The sequence below is a fragment of the Schistocerca nitens genome, chromosome 2, assembly GCF_023898315.1.
Source record: "Schistocerca nitens isolate TAMUIC-IGC-003100 chromosome 2, iqSchNite1.1, whole genome shotgun sequence".
NCBI classification, from domain to species: domain Eukaryota; kingdom Metazoa; phylum Arthropoda; class Insecta; order Orthoptera; family Acrididae; genus Schistocerca; species Schistocerca nitens.
In genome coordinates this window covers 886677554-886703164 of record NC_064615.1, presented here as the reverse complement: position 1 = coordinate 886703164, position 25611 = coordinate 886677554, and the positions used below count along the sequence as shown (strand labels likewise).

At 38.7% G+C, this 25611-nt stretch overlaps 1 protein-coding gene across 1 annotated transcript in view; it reads left to right on the top strand.

Moving 5' to 3' along the window:
• The window catches only part of LOC126237194 (ubiquinol-cytochrome-c reductase complex assembly factor 1), a 149202-nt gene that overhangs the window by 75309 nt on the left and 48282 nt on the right, over window positions 1–25611 (top strand). The window contains exon 3 of the mRNA XM_049947073.1: window positions 24172–24244. Within this exon, the coding sequence (XP_049803030.1) occupies window positions 24172–24244 (73 nt within the window). The remainder of the gene's footprint in view (window positions 1–24171; window positions 24245–25611) is intronic.

The following is a 25611-nucleotide window of genomic DNA, read 5'->3' as shown; positions in this document are numbered from 1 at the left end:
AACAGTTACATTGCAGACCCATACACATTCCCTGATACACTTACTCATGGAATAACTTATCTGAAACCTAAAGATCAAGCAGACACAGCAAACCCAGCTAAATATTGCCCCATAACATGCCTACCAACAATATACAAATTATTGACTTCAGTCATTACACAGAAATTAATGACACGTACAACACAGAACAAAATTATAAATGAAGAACAAAAAGGCTGCTGCAAAGGAGCACGGGGATGTAAAGAGCAACTGATAATAGATGCAGAGGTGACATACCAAGCTAAAACTAAACAAAGGTCGCTACACTGCGCATACATTGATTACCAAAAAGCTTTTGATAGTGTACCCCACTCATGTTTACTACAAATATTGGAAATATACAAAGAAGATCCTAAATTGATACAGTTCCTAAACATAGTAATGAAAAATTGGAAAACCACACTTAATATCCAAACAAATTCAAATAATATCACATCGTAGCCAATACAGATTAAGTGTGGAATATACCAAGGAGACTCATTAAGTCCTTTCTGGTTCTGCCTTGCTCTGAACCCACTATCCAACATGCTAAATAACACAAATTATGGATACAATATTACTGGAACATACCAACACAAAATCACACATTTGCTATACATGGATGATCTAAAACTACTGGCAGCAACAAATCAACAACTCAACCAATTGCTAGAGATAACAGAAGTATTCAGCAATGATATAAATATGGCTTTTGGAACAGACAAATGTAAGAAAAATAGCATAGTCAAGGGAAAACACACTAAACAAGAAGATTACATATTGGATAACCACAGCGACTGCATAGAAGCGATGGAAAAAACGGATGCCTATAAATATCTAGGATACAGACAAAAAATAGGAATAGATAATACAAATATTAAAGAAGAACTAAAAGAAAAATATAGACAAAGACTAACAAAAATACTCAAAAATACAAGAAACAAGACAAAAGCTATAAATACTTATGCCATACCAATATTGACCTACTCATTTGGAGTAGTGAAATGGAGTAACACAGACCTAGAAGCACTCAATACACTTACATGATCACAATGACACAAATATAGAATACATCACATACATTCAGCAACAGAAAGATTCACATTAAGCAGAAAGGAAGGAGGAAGGGGATTTATCGACATAAAAAACCTACATTATGGACAGGTAGACAATTTAAGAAAATTCTTTCTAGAATGAGCAGAAATTAGCAAAATACACAAAGCAATCACTCATATAAATACATCAGCTACACCACTGCAATTTCATAACCACTTCTACAACCCTTTAGATCACATAACATGAACAGATATGAAGAAAGTAAATTGGAAAAAGAAAACACTACATGGCAAGCACCCGTATCATCTAACACAGCCACACATCGATCAAGACGCATCCAACACATGGCTAAGAAAAGGCAATATATACAGTGAGACAGAAGGATTCATGATTGCAATACAGGATCAAACAATAAACACCGCATATTATTAAAGATACCAATACCACAACAGATAAATGCAGACTTTGCAAACAGCAAATAGAAACAGTAGATCACATCACAAGCGGATGTACAGTACTAGCAAAAACAGAATACCCCAGAAGACATGACAATGTAGCAAAAATAATACATCAACAGCTTGCCTTACAACATAAACTTATAAAACAACACGTTCCCACATACAAGTATGCACCACAAAATGTACTGGAGAATGATGAATACAAATTATACTGGAACAGAACCATTATAACAGATAAAACAACACCACATAACAAACCTTACATCATATTCACCAATAAAAAGAAGAAATTAACACAACTAATCGAAATATCCATACCCAATACAACAAATATACAAAAGAAAACAGGAGAAAAAATTGAAAAATACATCCAACTGGCTGAGGAAGTCAAGGACCTGTGGTATCAGGATAAAGTTGACATTATACCAATTATACTACCAACTACATGAGTCATACCACACAATATCCACCAGTACATCAATGCAATACAGCTACATCCAAACTTATATATACAACTACAGAAATCCGTAATTATTGATACATGTTCAATTACCCAAAAGTTCCTAAATGCCATATAACATATACCGTACAGTTAAAAGGAAGTCACGCTTGATCAAGGTCCGCGTCACTTTCCATTTTTGACCAGACATAACGTCTGAGAAAAGAAAGAAATAATAATAATAATAATAATAATAATAATATAATGCGAAGCCTCTTGTACTCCATTCAACAAAGGAAAATTGGGGAAAGAAAATTGCTTAGTCGCAAATTTTTGCACAGTGCTGTTAGGGATTGTTGTGAACAACATACTAAATATCCTGACCAATTGGGTGTGAGCGTAGAGATGTGGGGGTGTTCAAAGGTCACTTTCTTTTAGTTTTTCTCAAAACCTGTGGCTTATAGTGAAAATGTTTCCCAATACAAAATTAAACTACATTAAATTTTTTACAAAAATTGTCCTATAGGACTAGTGGACTCTGTGTTGCAGGATGGGAAAATCACAGGTTATGAAAAATACCGTTCTGGCGGTATAAAAGTAATATATATCTTTAGCAGGAGAGCTCGTGTAAAGTTTGGAAGGTAGGAGACGAGGTACTGGCAGAAGTAAAGCTGTGAGGATGAGGATGAGGATGGGGTGTGAGCCGTGCTTGGGTAGCTCAGATGGTAGAGCACATGCCCGCGAAAGGCAAAGGTCCCGAGTTCGAGTCTCGGTCTGGCGCACAGTGTTAATCTGCCAGGAAGTTTCATATTGGCGCATACTCCACTGCAGAGTGAAAATTTCATTCTGAATATCTATCTTCAAGTTAAGTGGGTTAAAAACTAATATTAAATGTGTGTACTGCGTATATTTACAGTAGAGCCACATTAAGGGATAAATGGTGTTCCAAGAGTATAATAATATGAAATTTTGTGTAAATACTCACACGTCCCCAATGAACCTGATAGAGTTTAATGTTTATCAAAGCAATGTCTGATGTAGAAGCATGGGGGAAAGTAGGCTGCTGGTTTGTGGTCATGCATTTCCATCATTTATAGATTTGTGAACCTCAGGTTGAGCAGTTGATTCCCCACTCTATCTACCCCATTATTCCACAAGAAGCAACTACGGGATGATTCACAAAGTAACGTGGATCCTCCGCAGCACACTTTGTGAATCACTGGTGACGTAGTGTGCAGATTTACCTGCGGAATGTTTATTTTGCACAAGATATGTTAATGCTACATGGTGTGCAGATATGAGTTACTAATAACACTAACACAAGTAATGGATATGGACAGTATCTAAGTAAGTCTCTACACACTGGTCTGCACTGCTAGAGGGGAAATTCGTTCCTTACTCATCTTGTATAGTAGCTGTTCTTCCAGAGAAGGCAACTTCTCCCACTATGCACGATTCTCACTTTCAGTTTACAGGCAGACTATACCTCCCCAGCATTTCCAGTCCATTTCTATTATATGAGCAGACAAAATGAGTTCACAGAGCTCGTGTTTGTGTAGTAGAGCTTTTTTTAATTTTCAAAGTGAGTACTTATTTGCACTTTTTAAATGAGCAGTTATGTAAAAACGCCCAACAGTTGGAGCTTTCAGCTGTTTACCACTCTGAAGAGCCTTTTCAAGTGTAATATGCTGTCAGTATGTGTTCGACATTGTTGATTTCATTGTTTCTACTATCACTGACTGGAATACTTTTCACAGCACGAGAGGTTTCAGAGGCATCATATCAGTCTAAGCTCTCCGAAAAATCTGAAGAGGCCCAGGCACTTAAATTGCCTCCCTCTGCAACAGGAGGAGATCACCTAGGTGTCAAGAACTTCAGACATGTCATCATAAATCAAGCAATGCATTACAGCAGATTACTGTTCTAGACTTGAATGTGATCCATCTCATTCCATCATATTCACACCCATCGTGGAAGATATACAGTGGATGTGTTGGGAGTGGCTTCACTCAGTGCAGCCTACTGTACAAGTACCAGCAATTCCTGGCTAGAAAAGAAGTATGCAGTCTGTGAGTAACACAATAAATCGTCAGACAAATAACTTACTTTCTGCTCGTTCATTAATTCATCACCACATGACTAAAACACAATTACATGAGTTTATAATATACTGTCAGCAGTAGACAGCAGCAAGGTGCCACATTTATCAACCCAATCCCTTTCCCACTAACATTACATAGTTCACTGATAACGTCACCATTATGAAACTATCCGACAGAAAGCTTTCCTTTCACAAGCAATGTGCTCCAATATACTTTCTTCAGAAGTACTAGCCACACAAGGTGTGCAGGAAAATATCTGTGATGTTTAGAAGGTAAAGAAAATAAAACTGTGTATGCAGGTCATGAATCGTATGTGTATAGCTCAGATGCCCACGAAAGGCAAGATTCTGGGTTCAAGTCCTAGTCCGGCAAACAGTTTTAATCTGCTAGGAAGTTTCATTAAGTACTTAACAATTGGACTACGGAGTTTTCATAGTGGAAGATTCCAAAATCATATAAAATGCAGTTTTCATAGTGGAAGATTCCAAAATCATATAAAATGCATTAGTTCTGCTTAATTAAATTTATCCATTCTACACTGTTTAATGCCATGATTGTATAGTACTCAATTACAGATCCAAACGGCTGCAGACTTCATTAAGTAACTAGTTGCAGCTGTTTAGAGCTAAAATTGATTCTTTCCTCAGATTATTTTGTATGTTTTCTACATGGTGAGTTAAAAAAAAAAGTGGTGAATTTTTGTCGCTTGGAGGATAAGTCTCATAAGTCTCTGGAGAGACAGGTAGTCTTTTTAGTACCCAAGCATCAAGGAGACTGAAGGCTGCCACTCCATGAATGTCAAGATTGTTTTGCAAATGCTTCAAAACCTTCATTGATCAAACAAGCTGCTTTGCAGCACTTTTATCAGATGCTGATTCACTGTAAACAACTGTGCTAGCCCTCTGTGCCAGCTTATTGTTAAGCACAAATTGTCATCTGCCTGCAAGAACTGACATCTTTCTGAGTAGCACCTTCAAGTTTGGGAATACTTTTTGCTAAATTTGAAAGAAGGTTATCTACTTCTTCTGTGTCCTGCAAGCAGTTAATTACACAATAATTTTAAGGGTATTTTCTTCTACTTAACTTGAAGTTCTGCTGACTAGTATGCAATGTGCTTGATGTTGATTTTTCACATTTTGTATGCCCTGCATTTGTGAGCAGACAATGTCATTAAGGAGCAGTTTCTGATAATGTTTAAAGATTTCAGTAATTTCTTGCTCAGCGGTCTGACTTAGGCTTATAGTAATGGATGGAAGTAACCATGGAATTATTTCCTAGATGAGATGGAGTGGTGTCCAACAATAAAAGATTTCATTAGCTGTCCTTTAGAGACATTGTGAGATGTCGAATCGACTCACATCCTCAACAAATGAGGAACCTTTTTGCTATGATGCTGATGACATGCAGTCCATCTGAGCCAGACTTCCTGTGGAAAAATATGAGGTGGCACTGAGTGAGAACATACTTGGCACAGTCTGGAGGAAGAATCTGACTTTGAATATTACATTTGGTCTGCATATTTTCAATGACATTGTTAGCTGCAACAGGCAGAAGATGTGCTTTGTTGATGCTGCGTATGTAAGCAATTTTCACCAAGATAAACTCACGCTGCAATGAAAAGTCTGTGTATTATGCATGTTTATTTATACATGATAGCAGACTTTGGAATTTTTAGTCGTGTGAGACTGTGTATATAACAACTGTGTGCAAATTTGAAGTTCTAGATTCACTTATTTTACCTGTCATATTGCTTCTGCATAATCTTTCATTGATGGCATCAATATCCATTTGTTTTGTGATATTTCTAACATCCATGAGTGTGCGATAACTCTTATTGTTATTTTCAATCATTGTCTTAAACTTAATTGTGTTCTTCAAAAATTATTGACGACAGTAGGCCTGTCCTTGTTCAAAACAGTTTTTCTAAAATTTCATTGTACAATTATGTGAGAAATAGGTTATTGTTGAGAATTTTTGGACGTTTACAAAACTACATTTTCGTAAGTTATTGGTATGAGTGTCTGGGTTACATGATTTATTTTGTAGCAGATCAGTGTTTGTGCTTCGCATTTCTAACCCCTGAATTTCAGTGCATACCAATGCTAATAAACTTGTGTTTTTAGAGAAATTTCTGAAGCTAATTTCCTTGGCATAATTCATGAGCAGTTTGTAGTAAATTGGTGTTTGTGATTTAGTTATTGTAGCAGATATTCTAACTAGCATATTGAGTTACATCTAGTATTCCCTTAAAGCAGAGGAGCCCCATATATCATCTATCATAAATAACTCTGTATCCGAGTTTTCAAACAACTACAATTAACCTCAAAATGTTTTATAAAACTAATAATTTGTACCACAGGTTTTTGTGTTCCATAATATAAATCTAATTTTGTGTATTTGCTTCAGTTCTTATAGGGAATTAGCAACTTTTTAGCTCAACAGATTATAAGTGGGCTTTGAAGGTATTTTTTCCCCGTTTTGTAATACATTGCACGAGCTAAAATGCAGCCCTACACTGAATGCTGTTCTCGAACACGGGAGGAATTGGTTGACATTCACAAGCAGAAGGAAATTGCCCTGACTAATGTCAAATGATTGGCAGCTCCTCTGCAGAATGTACAGGATTTGTCAATACCCATCCACTTGACTGCAAGTGGCATGTCAATAGTAGATGTAAGTGTCCTGTACAGGGTGGACGGGGACCAGGGAGGACTCAGGGTGTTTCACCGATCCCCTAAACGACAAGTTTGAGGTGCTGTCTTTCACTGAAACTGAAACTGAGCCAGTGGGACTCATTTGACCTGTTTTGGGGAAACCTGTCTCGTCCAGTGTCAGGAGGTGGCAAACACTAAAGGGTAGGGGTATATTAATCATAGGCAGTTGAAAAGTACGGCGAATGATGGTACTTCACAGGGAAATGGCAACAAGGGACATGAAAATACACCAGGTGCACTCAGTGTATATGCCTAGGGGCCTCATTCAGCATGTTGAAGAGGCTATTCCACCAGCCATTCAGGGAACAGGGTACAACCAACTGCAGATTATGGCACACGTTGGAACAAATGACACCTGCCTGTCATCTGGGCTTCGAGGTCACAGTTGGGTCATTACAGTGACTGCCAGAGAAAGTTGAGAAGACCAGTCTTGCGCATGGAGCTTCAACGAAGATCGCAATTTGCAATATTGTACCATAACTGATTGTGGCCTGTTGATTCTGAGTCAAGTGGAAAGACTGAATCAGAGGTTTAGAAGGTTCTGTGATGAGCTAGGTAGTGACTTCCTGGACTTGCCCATAGGATTGAGAATGGTAGGGTCCTCCTAAATGGGTCAGGTGAGCACTACACATCAGGGGCCGCTACTCAGGTTTCACAAGGGTTTTTCAGATTAGACAACTCTCCATCCTATCCAGATGATGACAGCTGTCAGAAACTCAGAAGTATCGGTATAAGATCGAAGCAAATGCCACCTACTGGTTAGAGTATTAAAATCCGAAATGTAAACTGCTGAAGCATTCTCAACAAAGTACCAGATTTGAAGCACTCGTGAAAAACGGTGAAGCTGGTTGAAACCCGAAATTCATTGCAATGAGATTTGTGTGGAAAATTTAAGTGTACCGGGTGATCAAAAAGTAAGTATAAATTTGAAATCTGAATAAATCGTGGAATAATGTAGATAGAGAGGTACAAATTGACACACATGCTTGGAATGACATGAGGTTTTATTAGAACCAAAAAAATACAAATGTTCAAAAAATGTCCGACAGATGGCGCTTCATCTGATCAGAATAGCAATAATTAGCATAACAAAGTAAGACAAAGCAAAGATGATGTTCTTTACAGGAAATGCTCAATATGTCCACCATCATTCCTCAACAACAGCTGTAGTCGATGAATAATGTTGTGAACAGCACTGTAAAGCATGTCCAGAGTTATGGTGAGGCATTGGCGTCGGATGTTGTCGTTCAGCTTTCCTAGAGATGTCTGTCGATCACGATACGCTTGCGACTGCAGGTAACCCCAAGTCAATAATCGCACGGACTGAGGTCTGGGGACATTGGAGGCCAAGCATGATGAAAGTGGCGGCTGAGCACACGATCATCACCAAACGACGCGCAAGAGATCTCTCACTTGTTCAGCAATATGGGGGGGGGGGGGGGGGGGCATCCTGCATAAACATCGTACATTCCAGCAGGTGTTTATCAGCCAGGCTGGGGATGATGCGATTCTGTAACACAATTGTCATGCACAGTCTCAGACGTTTTGCTGTCCAGCGCCATCTGTTGGACATTTTGTGATTTTTATTTTTTGTTCTAATAAAACCCCATGCATGCAAGCATGTGTGTCAATTTTTACCCCTCTATCTACATTATTCTGTGGTTTAAGTCTTCAAATTTATACTGACTTTTTGATCACCCGGTATATTGAAAGGACAGGCAGATGGGAAATAGAGATGGTTTATTTTTCACAGTGGACAAAAAACTCAAATCCACAGAGATAGAAACTGAAGCTGTATGTGAGATTGTGTGGGCAAGAGTCAGTATCAGGGGTGAGCATAAAATAATTGGATGCTTCTGTTGCTCACCAGACTCATTTACTGATCTAACCAAAAACTTTCTCTAAAGTCTTAGTTCACGTGCACGTAAGTTCCCCAATTGTAGTGTAATCATCAGTGGAGACCTTAATCATCCAACAGTCTATAGGAGAATTTCAGTTTTGTTGGTGGTGGGTGTGGTATGACATCCTGTGAACCATTACTAAATACATTCTCTGAAAACTACATAGAACAGATAGTTAGAAACCCCTCTCATGATGGAAGCATATTGGATATATGGTAACAAATAGATCAGATACCTCTGAGGATGTCCTCATCGAAATTGGTATCAATGACCATTATGAGGTTGTGGTAACAATGATTACCAAAGAACAAAGGACAACTAAAACAAGCAGGAAGATATATAGGTTCAGTAAAGTAGAAAAAAAATCAGTTGTGTCATATTTTAGTGAGGAATTCGAAACTTTCAGCTCAGGTCAGGAGCATGTAAAAGAACTATGGCTCAAGTTTAAAAGAACAGTGGACCACACGCTGGATAGGTATGTACCCAGTAGAACAGTCAATAAAGGGAGGGAACTTCCATGGTATAGAATTGCTGTAAAGAAACTTCTGAAGGAACAGAGATTACTACATAATAGGTGTAAAACAAAATGTGGGGCTGTAGATAGAGAGATGCTGAATGAAATCCATTTGGCTGTCAAGAGAACAGAGCATGATTGCTTCAAAGATTGCTGTAGCAAAATATTGTCAAATGATCTTTTGCAGAACTCCAAGAAATTTAGATCTTATGTAAAGGCTGTTAGTGGCACCAAAGTTAGTGTCCAGTCTCTAGCGAATCAGACAGGAACTGAAATTGAGTGTAGCACAGCAAAAGCTGAAGTGCGTAACTCCATTTTCAAGTGTTCCTTTACAAAGGAGAATTGCACCAATTTAATCTTTGTATCACTGAAAAGGTGAATGAAATAAGTATTAGTGTCAGAGGTGTTGAGAAATAGCTAAAATTGTTAATATTGAACAAAGCTCCAGGTCCCGATGGTATCCCTGTCAGATCCTATACTGAATGTGTGGCAGAGTTAGCCCCTCTTCTAATTATAATCTATCACAGATCAGTTGAGCAAAAACCTGTGTCCAGTTCTTGGAAAAAGGCACAAGTCACACCTGCCCACAAGGATAGTAAAAGTGATCCTCAAAACTACCATCAAGTATCTTTGACATCAATTTGTTGTAAAATTTTAGAACATATTCTGGGCTCAAATGTAATGATTTATCGTGAACAGAATGACCTCCTCATTGCCAACCAGCATGCATTCCAAAAACATCAGTCATGTGAAACCAACTTGCGCTTTCCTCACGTGACCTACTGAAAGCTTTGGATCATTGCAATCAGGTAGATGCAGTACTTCTTGAGTTCTGAAAAGCCTTTGGCTCAGTACCACATAAACGCTTATTGTCAAAGGTTCCATCATGAGGGGTATCGAGTGAAATTTGTGACCGGATTGAGGACTTTTAGGTAGGGAGGACATAGCCTGTTATCTTGGACGGGAAGTCATTGTCAGATGTGGAAGTTATTTGAGGTGTGCCCCAGAGATGTGTATTGGGCCCTTTCCTGTTTGTTGTTTATTTATGACCTTACATACAATTTTATTGGTAACATCAGACTTTTTGCAGATGATGCAGTTACCCATAATCAAGTGTTATCCGAAAGAAGCTGCATAAATATTCAGTCAGATCTTGATAAGATTTCAATGTGGTGTACTTATTGGCATCTTACAGTGTTCAGAAATGTAAAATTGTGCACTTCACAAAAAAAAAAAAAAAAAAAAAAACCTTGTATCCTATGACTATAAGATCAATGAGTCACTGTTGTAATTAGTCTACCCATACAAATCCCTGGGTGTAGCACTTTGTGGGGACATGAAATGGAATAATCACATAGGGCCACTTGTGGGTAAAGTAGGTGGTAGACTTCAGTTTACTGTTGGAATACTGGGAAGTGCAATCAGTCTACTAAAGAGATTGTTTGCAAATTACTCGTGTGACCCGTCCTTGAATATTGCTCATGTGTGTGAGACCCATACCAGATAGAGTTAACAGGAGATACTGAACGTATACAAACAAGGGCAGAACAAATGTTCACAGGCTTGTTTAAGCTGTGGGGACAGTGTCACAGAGATACTAAAGGAACTGAACTGGAAGACTCTCGTAAATAGATGTAAGCTTGTTAACAAAGTTTCAACAGAACCAACTTTAAATGTTGACTCTAGGAATATACTACAATCCCCCATGTATCACTCAGATAGGGTTCGTGAGAATAAGATTAGAATAATTACTGCGCACACACACACACACACACACACACACACACACACACACACAGGCATTCAGTCATTCTTCCTGCAGACCATACATTAATGGAATGGAAAGAAACCCTAATAACTGGTACAATGGGACATACCCTCTGCTATGCACCTCGTGATGGTTTGCAGTGTGTAGAAGTAAATTTAGATGTAGCTGTATCATTGAGCACAAAAGTGTTGCCATGATCAACAAAAGTTACAGCCATTTGGCCTGACTGCACCAGTGTATGACTGACAACACGTACTTCACACTGATTATGCATGAGAAATGAATTAAAATGTAAGCAACTTGCATGCGTATGTAGTAAACAAGAAGCCACAACTTAATGAGGGCCAGAGAGAAATATGTCAAATTGTTATGGTTTTCGAATCACAGCAATGAGGCAATATGATTTTTCATGATGTGGCCTGAGGCACAGGGAAAACAGTTCTAGTAAATCTAATTCTGGCTGAAATCGGGGCTTAGATAGAGAGGTTGCCTTGCCATTGCTACTTCAGGCATTTCAGTGGCATTTCAGTGACATTACTGTGCTTCATTTGCCACTTGATAGCGCTAGACACAACAGTCTTCTTGCAGCGTAGGCAAGGCAAGTGGTCATGTGTTGATGCTCAAGTCATGTAAAATAATTGTCTGCGACAAGTTCACTATAGTGCACAAGAAGACAATCAAGGCACTGGACACCACTTTGAGAGATAACCAAATCGTGGGAGGAGTCATGGTACTCATATGCGGAGACTTTTTTGTCAAACTCCGCCAGTTGTCATAAAGTCTAAAACTGCTGACACAGTCAACACATACGTGAAAAATTCTTTTTTGTGGGGGCTAGCATGAAAAGTAATGCTGAAAAAAGAAAAGATGAGAATACATCTGAGGAATGACACTGCACAATTGAGGACTGTTTTTGCAAAACTCACTTTATGCGAGAAATAAAATTTTACAGGGAATACTTTTTTTTAATTAATAAGAAAATCGAACGAATTTTTTTTAAAATTTGCAAATTTCATTAAGTTTTGAATATGTTTTAAGATAATATTTGCACATGTATAAAATTCTTGTTAGTTTAATTGCTGGGAGTAAAGAAACTGTTTCATTTTCAAAACTCTCTTTATGCTCAGACTACATTACTGATACCTGAATATTAAAGGCCTGTTTTTTATGGTAAATGTTTAAAACAAAGTTTATTTTTTCTCTTCTACGCAACTTCAGAGAACTCTTCATCCTCGTAAATTCACTGTGAGCTGTCTTCATACACATCACCCCTTACAGAGAGTATGTCATTGTTTCTTGCATCTTTAGGAAAGGTGAGGAAACACATTAGCTTCATTACATCCTTCTTTTCTACACTCACATGGTATTTTAGAATAATCACTATATGTTTCATGGCTTTGAATATTCTTCCTCAAACACAACTATGTAATTCTGGTCCAGAGAAATGAGTCATTGTAACAGCACAGTGACTCTTACCATTTCTTTGTCTGTAAGTTATTGCTCTTACATCCATCATTTTTAAATGAAGGTAGATTTCAATATTTCTTGACAAATCCATTTAAAGTCAAAGGAAAACTAGTCTTCTCCCCACACCAGCACCTTTCCAAACTTTGCTGGAATATTTCTGTGTTCACAAGGTGGCACAATCTCTTTTCTTCTTCTTCTTCTTCTTCTTCTTCTTCTTCTTCTGATATCCCTTCTCAACTCTACCAAGTATATGATACGGTGGGTTGAAACTGTGTCTGCAAAAAGGAAAATAGTAAGTTCATGAAATGGGCGAGTGTACGGAGCAGTACAGAACAGAAATTTCCTAGCAAATTAAAGCTTTGTGCCGGACCAAGACTTGAACTCAGGACCTTTGCCTTTCCCGCGGGCAAGTGCTCTGCTGACTGAGCTACCCAAGCACGACTCACAACCCGTCCTCACAGCTTCGGTTCTGCCACTATCTCACTCCTTACCCTCCAAACTTCACAGAAGCTCTTCTAAAAACCTTGCAGAGCTAACACTTCTGAAAGAAAGGATTTTGCGGAGACATGGCTTAGCCACAACCTAGGGGATGTTTCCAGAATGAGATTTTCGCTCTGCAGCAGTGTGTGCACCGATATGAAATATAGCTCTTCTCCTGGCCGATGCAGAAGCCTGCAAAAAGCTCAATTCTCTATCCTCTTTCCAATGCCTTTAGTCCTCTTTTCCAAACAATGGAGGAGGAAATACTGCAGTACTGATGTGATTTCATTTGCACCTCTTCCAGCTTCTGTTTCACATCAAGTACATTGTAATATTTTCTCAGTATTATCGTGTTTTAGTTTGTGTATTCTCACAGTAAAGTTATGGAATCATACCTTTATTGTGTAAAACACTTCTTCAATAGTGAGCATCCACAGAGGTTGATTTTGTTGCATGGCAAAGGCAAATTTTACAGTGCCTTCAGAGTACTTGTGCATGGTGCTGTGGAACTTTTTGGACATGTCTCATGCAAGTGCAGGTTAGTTTTGCACACTTCCTGGCATTTTTCGATTTCTGCGACCTTTACTTTCAATTCAAACTCCTGGCATGTCGTACATCTGCCACTGTGAAGTATGCAAAAGCCGAGATTAAAATTCTAATAGAACACTGTCTTAAATTTTGACACAGAACAGCTCTTATTGCTTTCTTGTCTTCATTCTTCGTAAAAATTTTCCCACATTATATTTACATTTAATGTTGGGGCAAACATGACCCCCTTTTGTTATGTCATTCTCTGTATTTATACTTTGGAATCTGCTCTTTCACTTGTTTGGCCCTACCCATGTCAGTTTGAGCTGGTCTTGAGCCATCTCTTTGTTCTTCTAGCGCAGTCCCATTTTGTTGATAGTGCCAAGCAATCTGGGCTTAGCAGTCTTGTGATATATCTGTTATTTTTTTTTAAATGTAGCAGCACAAACTGGTACGTGCGATCTATCTTGAAGTTTTAACTTATACTTGATAGGCACTGATTTAGAAGCCTAGCTTCTCACTGATATCTTAGCTGGTGCTAAGATATCAGTGTATGACCAACTGAATGCATCTTGCTTGCTCTTGTCTCCTGCAGAATATAGTGGATTATTGAAATGTGCTTAGCCAGCATAAGAAAATTTGCCTGCATGACAGTCTTACACTACATGGTTGCTTGCCTCACTCCTTTCAGCATGCAGGCAGTTTTTTTTTTTTTTGACATGCACCATGTGTTTCACTCACAGGACTATTATATTCACATCTGCTTCCATAGTCATTATTTAACACAAGTTTAGTCTTCTGTACATAACTTCCATGAAGTGGCAGTACCTGGCAACCAACTCACGTAAGTTATTGTCAACAAACAGAGTCTTATACTGCGTGCGAAAACTAGATAGGTACCTGGTGTGGTGGCTAAAAGCTCCTATCAGCCACTGCGTTGAGTATTACCTTCAGTGGTGGACACAGTAATATGCCCTGCCATTTACCACCAAGCAAACAAATTATTCCAGCAGTACCATAACACAGTCAGAAAAGTACTTGTTCTGTCATCTGTCTCACACTAAACAGATTATGAGAAAACCAGCAATACTTTAATGTCTTTGGTAAACTTAAGTAGCATAAGCAAATTTTGGGAAGACCCCTACATATACAAAAGGCCCGTTTTGCAAAAACGGGCTGTGTTCTCTGTGCTACTAGTGCAATATAAAGAAAGTTTTGCCAAAGCTGGCTGCATAGGCTCGTAGAGGAAGCTGAACAGTAAATAAAAAGAATTAAAAACTGCATAAAGTGAATATTGGGAAAATGATCATCAATTGATCTCTGAAAAGCTGCTAACATTTGAAAGTAGGATACTCACAGATTCATCTGGCAGTATACAATTGCCATCCGATTTTTGCACTTTGGTATCTTCCATTGCAGAGTTCATAGATGTAGTCTTTCACACTATGCCCTGATTAGGAGAGAAGACAATTTTTCCGTCTAAGTGGGGGACATCAGTGTAATAAACAGTGAAGTACTTGCTATGTTACCAGGTGCACTTACTGAGTACAAATCTGTTGACGATGTGGTAGATGCCGATGAGGCCATACAGTTTCCAGAGGGCTTCCTGAACACTCTTAATCCTGCCAGTCCGCTACTGTATCACATTTTGGTCAAAGTGGGAGCACCAATTACTTTAATGTGAAATCTTGATACACTGAAACTATGCAATGGAACACGGCTGTGTTATGAAGTCACTGGCCAATGTGATCTAGGATGCCATCTTAACAGCATAGGAGAAGGTGAAAGAGTGTACATCCCATGAATGTCACGTATTGCAACTGACCTTTCCTTCACCTTCAAGAGACTGCAATTCCCTGTGTGATGGATTTTCAGGTACAAAAAATAAGGCACAGGGACAGTCTATTACATACTCTGAGAGCTTCAGTAATATATATATGCCCTCCATAACAGTTTATCACTTCCTGACATCTCCGTGGCGTGCTCTGTATGTCTACAGGAGTCACCCTGTGGTATACAGGGTGAGGCAACTAAGTCATAACACCCCTTGTATCTCCCCAACCATAATAGATACAAAGTTACCGTTGGGACATTGAATTGCAGGGACAGGGGCTACTTGAATACATCACATTTCGTGTTTCTACTATTTTTTACTACAGAGATATGAGGGCATCTTTGGTATTTTTAAATGGAACCCTGTGTTAAATTTTAGCGTAACATGATGGGCATATAAAGACAGTTTCAAATATGTGTATATCATAATATTTAGGTGAATAGTTTTCGAGAAACAGATATGGTCTCGAATCGTGTTCGTCCTTCGAAGTGGCGTTGTCCAGTGCCACCTTTCCTGTTGTGTGGAGTACGTGGTAAACGTCAAGAGTCCGTCCTTACACAAACGTGCCCATTTACCCAACAATAGTAATACATACTGTGATATTTTGCACAAAAATTAACTGATAATGATGTTGTGCAAATATTATTCAGTTATTTGACAACTGTGTTACCAAAATAGTAGACAACATACAGTATTAAAATACTACAAGATGTTAATACATTTTAAGTAACAGACATACAAATGTATATGAGGAGGCCCTTATTGGTCACAATTATTTTGTACATATTTGTTTTTTATTTGAAAATATTTACTATTGATCACAATATGAAGCAAATACACACAAAGATGCAAAATACATACTGTACATGATACAAAACTTTACTGAAGCATGTGCTCAAAATGCTTCCCCTCTGCTGCAATGCACATTTGTAGTTGCCGTTTGAATGATTTGTGAATGGCTGCGAGGGTGTCATGTAAGATATCAGCGCACACTTCGATGATACGTTGCTTCATATCATCTGGCATAGTTGGTATTTGGGATACATTTTGTTTGATTGCTCCCCACAGAAAAAAATCAAGAGGGGTCAAATCATGAGACCGGGCTGGCCACTTCACTTCAGCACGTCATCCTATGCAACAATCCAAGAACTTTTCATTTAACAGCTCTGTAGCCACATGGGAAGAGTGAGCAGGACAGCCGTCATGTTGGAACCACATGCACTGGCACGTAGTTAGTGGTACCTCTTCCAGCAAAATGGGCGGAACATTTCGCAGGAACTGTGCATAGTTATTGCCATTTAGTATACCCGGAATGACGTACGGGCCCACAATGACATTTCCGATGATGCCGCACCACACGTTAACACTCCACGGTTGCTGATGCTGCAGCTGTCGAAGCAAATGAGGGTTATCTATCGACCATTAATGCATATTATGCAAATTCACATTACCGTGGTAGGTGAAAGTTGCTTCATCAGTAAAAAGCACCCATTGAAAAAACTTTGGATCATCTTGTAGGCGCTGCAGAGCAAACCGGCAAAATTCCTGTCGCCATTCGAAATCCACACCAGAGAGTGCTTGATGTAATGAGAGGTGAAATGGGTGAAAACTGTGCCAGTGCAATATGCATAGAACACTTCTCTGACTTATATCACATTCCGAGGCAATATGTCGTGACGAAACAGTAGGGTCGTTAGGTGCCAACTCTAGAACGCCCTCTTCGTGTACCTCACCAGTTGCAGTTTTCTGCCTTGTCCTCTGTATGGTGCTCCATGATCCCGATTCAAGTACTTTCTTGCAAATAGAGAAAGAAGCTGGTGCCCAGGACGCTCACGATCAGGATGCAGCTCTCCATATCACTTTATTGCTCTAATAGCATTTCTTCAGCTTTCCCATACACTAGAAGCATATCTAACTTTCCTTTTTAGGTGTACATGTCTGCTCCAAGAAACTGTGACGGAAATGCGATGTCTTATTACCCCAGCAGTACATATATACCCTTCTCTCCAACTACTTCATGCATCTCCTTGCGGCGTTATTGAGAAGCAGGAAAACAATGTCTTCCCTGTTAAGTTCCTCAGTGGTCAACAGGAAAGGTCGCATTGGACGACGCTGCTTCGATGGACGAATACAATATGAGAACATACCTGTGTCTCAAAAACTGTTCGCCTGAATATTATGATATACACATATTTGAAACCATCTTTTTAAGCCCATCATGTTATGCTAAAATTTAACTTAGTTTTCCATTAAAAAAAACCAAAGATGGCCTTATATGTCTAGTAAAAAATAGCACAAACATGAAAAGTGATGTATTCGGTAGCCCCTGTCCCTGCAATTCACTGTCCAAACGTCACCTTTGTATCTATTACAGTTGGGGAGATACAGGGTGAGGCAGCTAAGTCACAACACCCCTTGTATGTTCCCATTCTTCAACGATAGCCCATGAGAGTTCTTGGAGAGTCTGTGATGGAACAGGACAACCATAAACACAAATGTCAAGTACATACAACATAATTTACGAGGTTGGGACTCGCTGTCAGTGATTTCATTACGTCAATGTCCGGTCTTCACAAGCCATCCATGCTGGCGCCTGCCACATAGCCCTTGCAGTAGAAGGATTTCAGGATCACTGCTGTCTGCAGCAGGCACCACATGGTCCAACAGGTTCTGCCCAATGTGCTTCTTGGCAGTAAGGCAACCATGGATAATTAAATGATCCATATGGCTGGTAACACTGAAGCATCCCTACAATATCACAGAACATTGGACATCTGTCAGTTTCCTGGGCAACATTGGCAGGTATCGCCCACCGCAGGTCTTCCCACTTAAACATGGCTATCACCTTGTGTCAGAGGATTATCTGGACTCATCTGTGAATAACATGTTTTACAAGTGACAATGTTGCCAGTCGACATGAGAATGGCATAACTGAACACGAACTGCAAGATGCCATGTCAAGCAGGATACTTGAACAGGACGTCTGGGTCGTAAGGGCCTTTCTTGCAACCTGTCCATTATAGTCTGATCGGACATAGCAGTCCCAGTGGCCCTTCAGATCATCTGGCAGTGCTCTGATGGTATTCATATGATGCTGCAGTGCAGAGACGGCCACATATTTATCTGCATGTGAGGTTGTAATGGATTGGTGAACTTGTCCTACTCACTCTGTATAGTGGCCTGTCTCCATGTAGCATGTCCACAACCTGTGGATGACACATGGAGAGGCATTGGCATCTGCAACAACACAGCTGAAAGTCCATCATTTTGTATCAAACAGACTTCTCTTGCAACTTGCACTGCATTAAGACGTCGCATTGCACTTGCTCGGTTGAATACTCGTCCACAAATGCCAAATGCCATCTGTGTGCCTCACTAGAAAACATTAGTACACCAGTACTCACTTCCTTCTGTGGGGTCACCTGACACTGTAATGCATAATGCAGCCTATAGAAATTGAATAGATGCCTACATTGAAAGCGAAGATTTCAAACCTTGCAGTAAGGCCAGAGATACCACCTGTACCAAGATAGATTAAACATACTGGATGTTGATACACATGTTCCCCTATATCTTTTAAACAGTGTATGATTGGGTAAATAAAAACATCTACTCACTAAGCGGTGGCAGGAGAAAATATGCATATGATTAAGGAAATGTGCAACTTTTTGGAGCCATGGCTCTGGTTCAGTGGAAGCTTATTAGACTGGATGAGAAGGAAAGACTGCCACCTGTTGATGGGTGGATTTTTTTATATATCCAACTATATTGTATTTTAAAAAAAATATGTGCGATTAGGTCTTTAGTAAACTAGATATTCCCATCAGTTGTGCATATTGCAACTGCTGTCCAGATGTGCTCTTCAGTTTACATAGTTCTCTCTGTGAATAGTTTGTAAGTTCTATGTTGCAGTTTCGATGACACGTGAATGACATTCTCTCAGCTTGGTACTGCAAAATCAGTTCATATTATTGCTTTTAAAGTATAGATTGAAGTAAATAAACACTCCACATCTTCTGCTCATAGACGGGGGAGGAAGAAGTGGACATTGGGGGAAGGGGGAGGGGTGTTTGCAGTATATGTGTCGAACACATACACAGGTGAAGTTGCAGGAAAAGTCGAGTAAAAGAATAAGAAAGAAAGAAAGAAATAAAAAAAATTTAAAATTACCATATTCTGTAATTCTCAGAGGTGGCAAAGAACTTGGACCATCTGCTGAACAAAATGGATAAAATGTTGAAAACGAATTAAAAGATAAAATAAACAAAACCAGGTTAATAGAGTTAAGTGAAATTGACTTGGCTGATACTGATGGGAATTAGATTTGGAAATGATGTATTAGGATTTGTGAATGAGTTTGCTATTTAGGTAACTAAATCAGTGAAGACATCAAGTGAGGAATATAAAATGGTTGACATTTAAACCCTCTTTCAAATTTAGCTGAAAATATTCCCAAATTTGAAGAAAGAGATCAGTGCTTTGGATTCAGGCAGATGATGTGGAGTTTGTGTTTAAAATAATATGAAGGCTTTTATAAAATTATTTGTCCGGAGTATAACCTTATATGGAAGTGAAATGTGAATGACACATATAACTGGAGTGTAAAAGGTTTTGAAATGTGGTGCTACAGAAGAATGCTGAAGATTAGATGAGAAGATTCAATTGGACCAAGATTGCAATACTTGTGCAGATATGAAGAGATTTGCGCAGGATTGTCAAGTGTGGAGAACTGCTTAAAACCAGCCTTTGGACTTCAGATGATGAAATGAACAGCAGCAGCAAAAACAACAGCAACATCAAAATGGCTTGTGAAACCAGTTATTAAGAGGACCTGCAGACAACTGTGCTATTCAGTGATATTTGTAGCAGACAGGAAGTCTTTCAGGTGCAATTTTTGGGGGCTCTTATGTTGGCAGTATTACCAATAACTATAAGTGGTATGTGATGAATGCCCGAAGCTTTGTCACACATAGTTACAGTGAACTGCTCTTTATTCTGTACAATATGTTTGGTACTCATTTCAGGGTGCCAGTGTTTTAGTTGGTAATATTTTAAACATGTCTCATTGCTACTAAATAGTTGACACTGTATCAACCAACTTAAGAAATACTTTATAAAACAGAACAGGAGATTACTTTTTCCCAAGAAATGTAACTGCCATTCCTCAGTACCTTAGCCTTTGATGTAATTCTGGCACATGCCTGTACTACACTACCATTGAACCTAGACATGAACATCATCATCTTTTCTTGGAAAAGTTAGCAATTTCATACTGCTTTTTTCATCAAGATTGATTGTGTGTTGTTCTGCAAATTTTGTCAGTCCTCAAACAATCAACACATTTTACTGTATCAAATTTCTTTGGAAGACATTGTTTGGAAGTGTGAATACAACACAATATTTTCTTTGAATCCAGGTGTCAGGAAGAGCTTGCATGTTCAATTTAAATAGGCAATCCAAGGAAAATGAATACATTAATGTCAATGAAACAACCAGACATCTTCTGTAGTAATTGAATAATTGGTCAGACTTTGCTTGTCACCTGTAACCTGTTGATAACTAATAGTTTAGTGGAGGGGGGAGGGGCAGCACATAGCAAGCAGACTAGCTAAATAAATGGAACCACATTATGGGGTATGGCTGTTACATTTCTTGGGAAAAAGTAATCACCTGTTCTGGTTTATGAAGTATTTTGTAAGTTGGTGGAGACTGAGTGTAAACTGTTCAGTGCCAATGAGACATGTTGGTGGTATTTTTGGTGTTATTACTTGTTAGGGTCTTCGCTATGTCAATTTCCTCACAAAATATCCCTGTTTTCCAGTGACATGCTTTATCTTGTGGATAAACTCTTGAATAGTACTAATTCGTCTTCTCCTTTGCAAACATAAATGGCTTTCTTCAGGAGTGTCAGCTGGTATGGTAATAAGTGGCTTTATCCTGAGGAAGGATGATGTGATGTCCTTTTCTAGTCAGCTGATACATATTGGTCACTGTCAGTTATTCTGTTGGATGGTTTGAGTGTTCCTTTCTCAGGCTTTTAAGCAAGGTAACTGCAGACTTACATTCCAAGAAAATGATGATATGGGTTTGTGTTAATAATTAGTGAGCATGCTCTGTAGCTTGCAAGATAGCAGAAAATTCTGCAGTCATGTTAGGGTCCCTCTGTTCTCTCAACTACAAAACAAGTTATACATAATACTGACAGGGGCTTATAGGCAAAGAATAAAACATGTCCCTTGTACTGGTTTTAAATTGAGTAAACAGTATCTGCCATTCTAGAAAGTAGACTCATTTATTTTGAGAACTAGGAAGCAGTAACGTAAAGGGCCAGAGAAACATAGTATACATGGCTGGTTAGTGGGGCATGTGATATTGCTTCAGAGAATAGTTAACTTGTTTCTGGAAGAAATAGTAGAGGGGAGAAATAGTAGGTCAGACAAAGAATAGACTGTAGATTGCTGTCTATTAAAAATGCAGCAGCACGAAGGTAGCATGCAACAAACATCAAATTGGCATGAAATGTACTACATGTATGAATGTGCAATGGTTCTCTTTTAATTGCAAACACACACAGCAGACAGGAATAATATCCTATGCATGCTGTATAGAAGGAAAGATTATGCATTAGTTTTCTCATTCAGAAATCACATTTGAATGTTGTTTGCCTGTAAGATCATCATGTTATGCCTGATGTAAAAAAGGAGGAAAGTGTACCAGCACATATTGGCATTTGACAGTGGCAGGACTGCTGCCTATCAAGTTTGTGGTTTATTGATTTGCATTATTGCTGCTTGCATTGGTCACATCAGGATCGTAAGACTGTCATATGAATGTGGAATTGATGTATTCGAGAGTGTTATATTCGGTGTCGTGCAGGATCTCAATGGCACATTGCCAATAGTATACAAAATGACACACATTGTTCATTTGACCATTAGGATCATACAGCTCTGTTGCATACCTTGATTCAGGAAATTGCTTGTTAACAGCAGGTCAAGTATCCATTTGGATGTTGTGATAACTTCTGGAGCATCAAGACTGTCAGCACAATGACCTTAGCCATGGCTTAGCTTGACACAGAATCAGAGAAAGGCACACCAATAGTGGTGCACTTGATGACAATACTGGGCACAGGAGTGGCATTGAGTCATCTTCCCAGATGAGGCCCAGTTCTGCATGCACCAACACAATGGACATGTCGGTGTGTGGCAGCTCCGAGGAGAATGAACATTGCATTTGTCACAATCGTACAGCTTCAACCTGTGGCATGAGGTGCCTTTCAGTACACAATATGATAACCGTGCTTTGTATAGCCAGTAACTTGGACAGCAGGCATTACATGTTTGAAGTGTTAAGGCTAGTGGCTATGCCATACAGGACTCTGTAACTTTATCTTTCAACAAAATAATGCAAGATCGCATGTTGCCCCTCCTGTCCTGACCTGTCTTGAAACATAGGGTGTTGGAATGTTGCCCTGGGCACCACATTGTGCCAGATCTGTCAACCACTGAGATCATATAGTCAAGGGTTTCTGAGAGACTGACACACTACCAAATGCCAACTACTACGATTGATGATGAACTCGAGCATAGATTTGAAGCACCATGGAATGACGTACCCATATCTCTAAAAGCTCATTTTTAGTTGGTGCCCATCAAGGTTAGCGTCAGTGTTGCTGCCAGGGATGGCAGTGTTATGTATTAAATTTTGCACTCTGTAAAGCCCCAAAACATCTGCAAATTTAATAATGTATTGCTCCTACTGTGCCATGTTTGCACAATAAGTAAATTTTTGTTATTTGCGAACCTTCCTGGTGCTGCAGTTTTAATGGTCAATAAGTATATAGGATACATATTTTGAAAATATTTAAAATGCTATTCCATCTTCATACTACAGGATGTCACAAGAGATATGCTACAACTCTTTTGCGTTACAGTGTCAAAGCTAATTAAGATACTCACACCATGTTTGGCTTACGGGGCACACTATCTCACAAAGTTTTTATGCCATTCAATTAGTTTCAACATGTTCACCTTTGGTGGCACACACAACATTCAGTCTGTATTCAATTTCTATCCTCGCTAGTGCAACATATCCGCATCAGCTGTGGGGTGGCAGCAGTGATCTGGTTCTTCAAATCATAGATTTATTTGACAGGCATTTGGTAGACTCTATTCTTGATATAACCCCATAGAAAGAAGTCCATCTGTGTAACTTCAGGTGACCTAGGTGGTCAGGGAATTGAACCATCCCTGCCAATTCAGTGCTCTGGAAAGACCTGATCTAGAGCATATTGCACAGTCTGAGCCCATGCGGCTGTTCACCATCTTGTTGGAAAACAACTATCGTGGCAGTCAGTCAGTCAGTTGTGTTAACGAAAACAGCTTCAGCATATCAAGGTAATTGTTAGAATCAACTGGTTTTTTTTTCCTGAGAAAAAAAAATTATCCCACAATGCTTAACTCATGGCAACCTGGAACACACACAAACAAAACTTTGTGACTTTGTCTATCACGTAAGTCAAACATAGTGTGAATGTCTTAACTAGTTTGTGTGCTATAATACATTGAAGTTGTAGGCTTTCCTTTTGAGGCACTAAAAGTATAAAATTTGCAGCACTGATGTACTTAAGAGTCCCATGATTTTATATTCTGTAAAGTAACTCACCAGTCTCCATATAAATGAAGCAACCAATGTCACATATAACCAAGGCCTGCTCAATGTATCTGTATGTTACTGGCTTTATTTGTTAGATCGAAGGCGATCTTGCCCCCTTACATTGCATCTATCCTATCATTCATTGGAGTGTCTGTGTTAATTGACAGTACATCTTTTCTGTCTTCCTATTATTTTGTGAAAGTAACTTACTTCTTTTTCCTTTTTATTTGGTAGAAACTCAAAAGAGCTGGATACCTCCTTTATGAGAATGCTGCTGACAGAATAGATCACAAGAAATTTTTTACAGGTATTGTGTCAAAAGAGATGTTAATTATTATTGTATTAAAAGGATTTTGTTTTGTGCATGTATTCACTGTACATAATTTATGAGTTGTGTGGTGGTTACAGTGCTGAATATTGTGGTAATGCAATGGGACTCCCACCACACAGTATTGCTTTCCTCATATTTCAATTTCTTAAATTTATCATTAAAGACTATATTGTTTCCATTACCCAATTAAAAGTTTTGTTTTCTGTACTTCACTTCAGTTATTCCCTTTTATGTTGGATGTGTCGTCTTATTTTGAGTGCAGTATGTAGATGGAAAAAATATAATGAGAAGCAGATTATAAACATTAGCAGCAGCATTATCTAGGAAGTTATATGACTTTTTAAATTACTTCAGTGCCACTAATTTCTCAAGGTGTGATGCAGAAAGTATTGTGCCATTTTATGTTAAAATGTAAAAACTGCAATAACACAGAAATACTAAGAACAGTAGCATCATTATTTTTTGTGTGTATGTAATACCAAGGACTACATTAATATACAACATGAAAACAATTAAAACTCCTGTTAACATAGAGGGGAAAATTTAGGAATTTTAAAGTTCAAAAATTAAAACTTCTAATCACGGTGGTACACATCTGCTCTGCCTATGCTTAAGAAAATGTATTTTATTTGAAAATAGTGAACTATATTTCATGAAGTATGATTATCAGTTTCCCTGTTGTATTTTATAAACATATGATTACTAGAAAGAACTTGTGGAAAAAATCAAATATTCACTGAGTGTTTCATCATTATACATTCTATATCACTGATATGAGAATATAAAACTTTATTTACCTAATATAACGTTGGCTTTCAAAATCATTGTCAACATATGAAACAGACATTTGCTCTGACTACGGGAGACATAGTTGGAGGTCAGACAGCGACGGCTTATGTCAGTGGTAGAAATCGGCATGGATGAAGCACAACTGTATGTGTTGTTACAATTCCCAATAGCAAGTAAGAAAGCACCTTACCAGTGATTCACAGTTGATCCCGATGAAATGAGGAACTGTAGGAAAATGGGTATGAGTGAGGACACAAGAAGTATTATTAACATAAGAGTGAAGAGAGACCTGCGTGCTAGTGTCAGTAGAGGAACAAAGAGATTGTCAGGGTGAGACTCTTACAATCTGTCAGACTGTGGAAAAGGCATGTGAGTTAGAATCGTTCTTGGGGAGAATTGAAGTAGTTGCTGTTTTATCTCCAAAGATGTCAGGGAATAGTTTCATTTATATTCCCTTTTTACCTCTGAAGATGTCTCCCGCAATCAGAGATGAAATTTCAAGGAACACTTTCATATATCGACATGGCCTCTTAGCCCAGAAATTTTAACTGAAA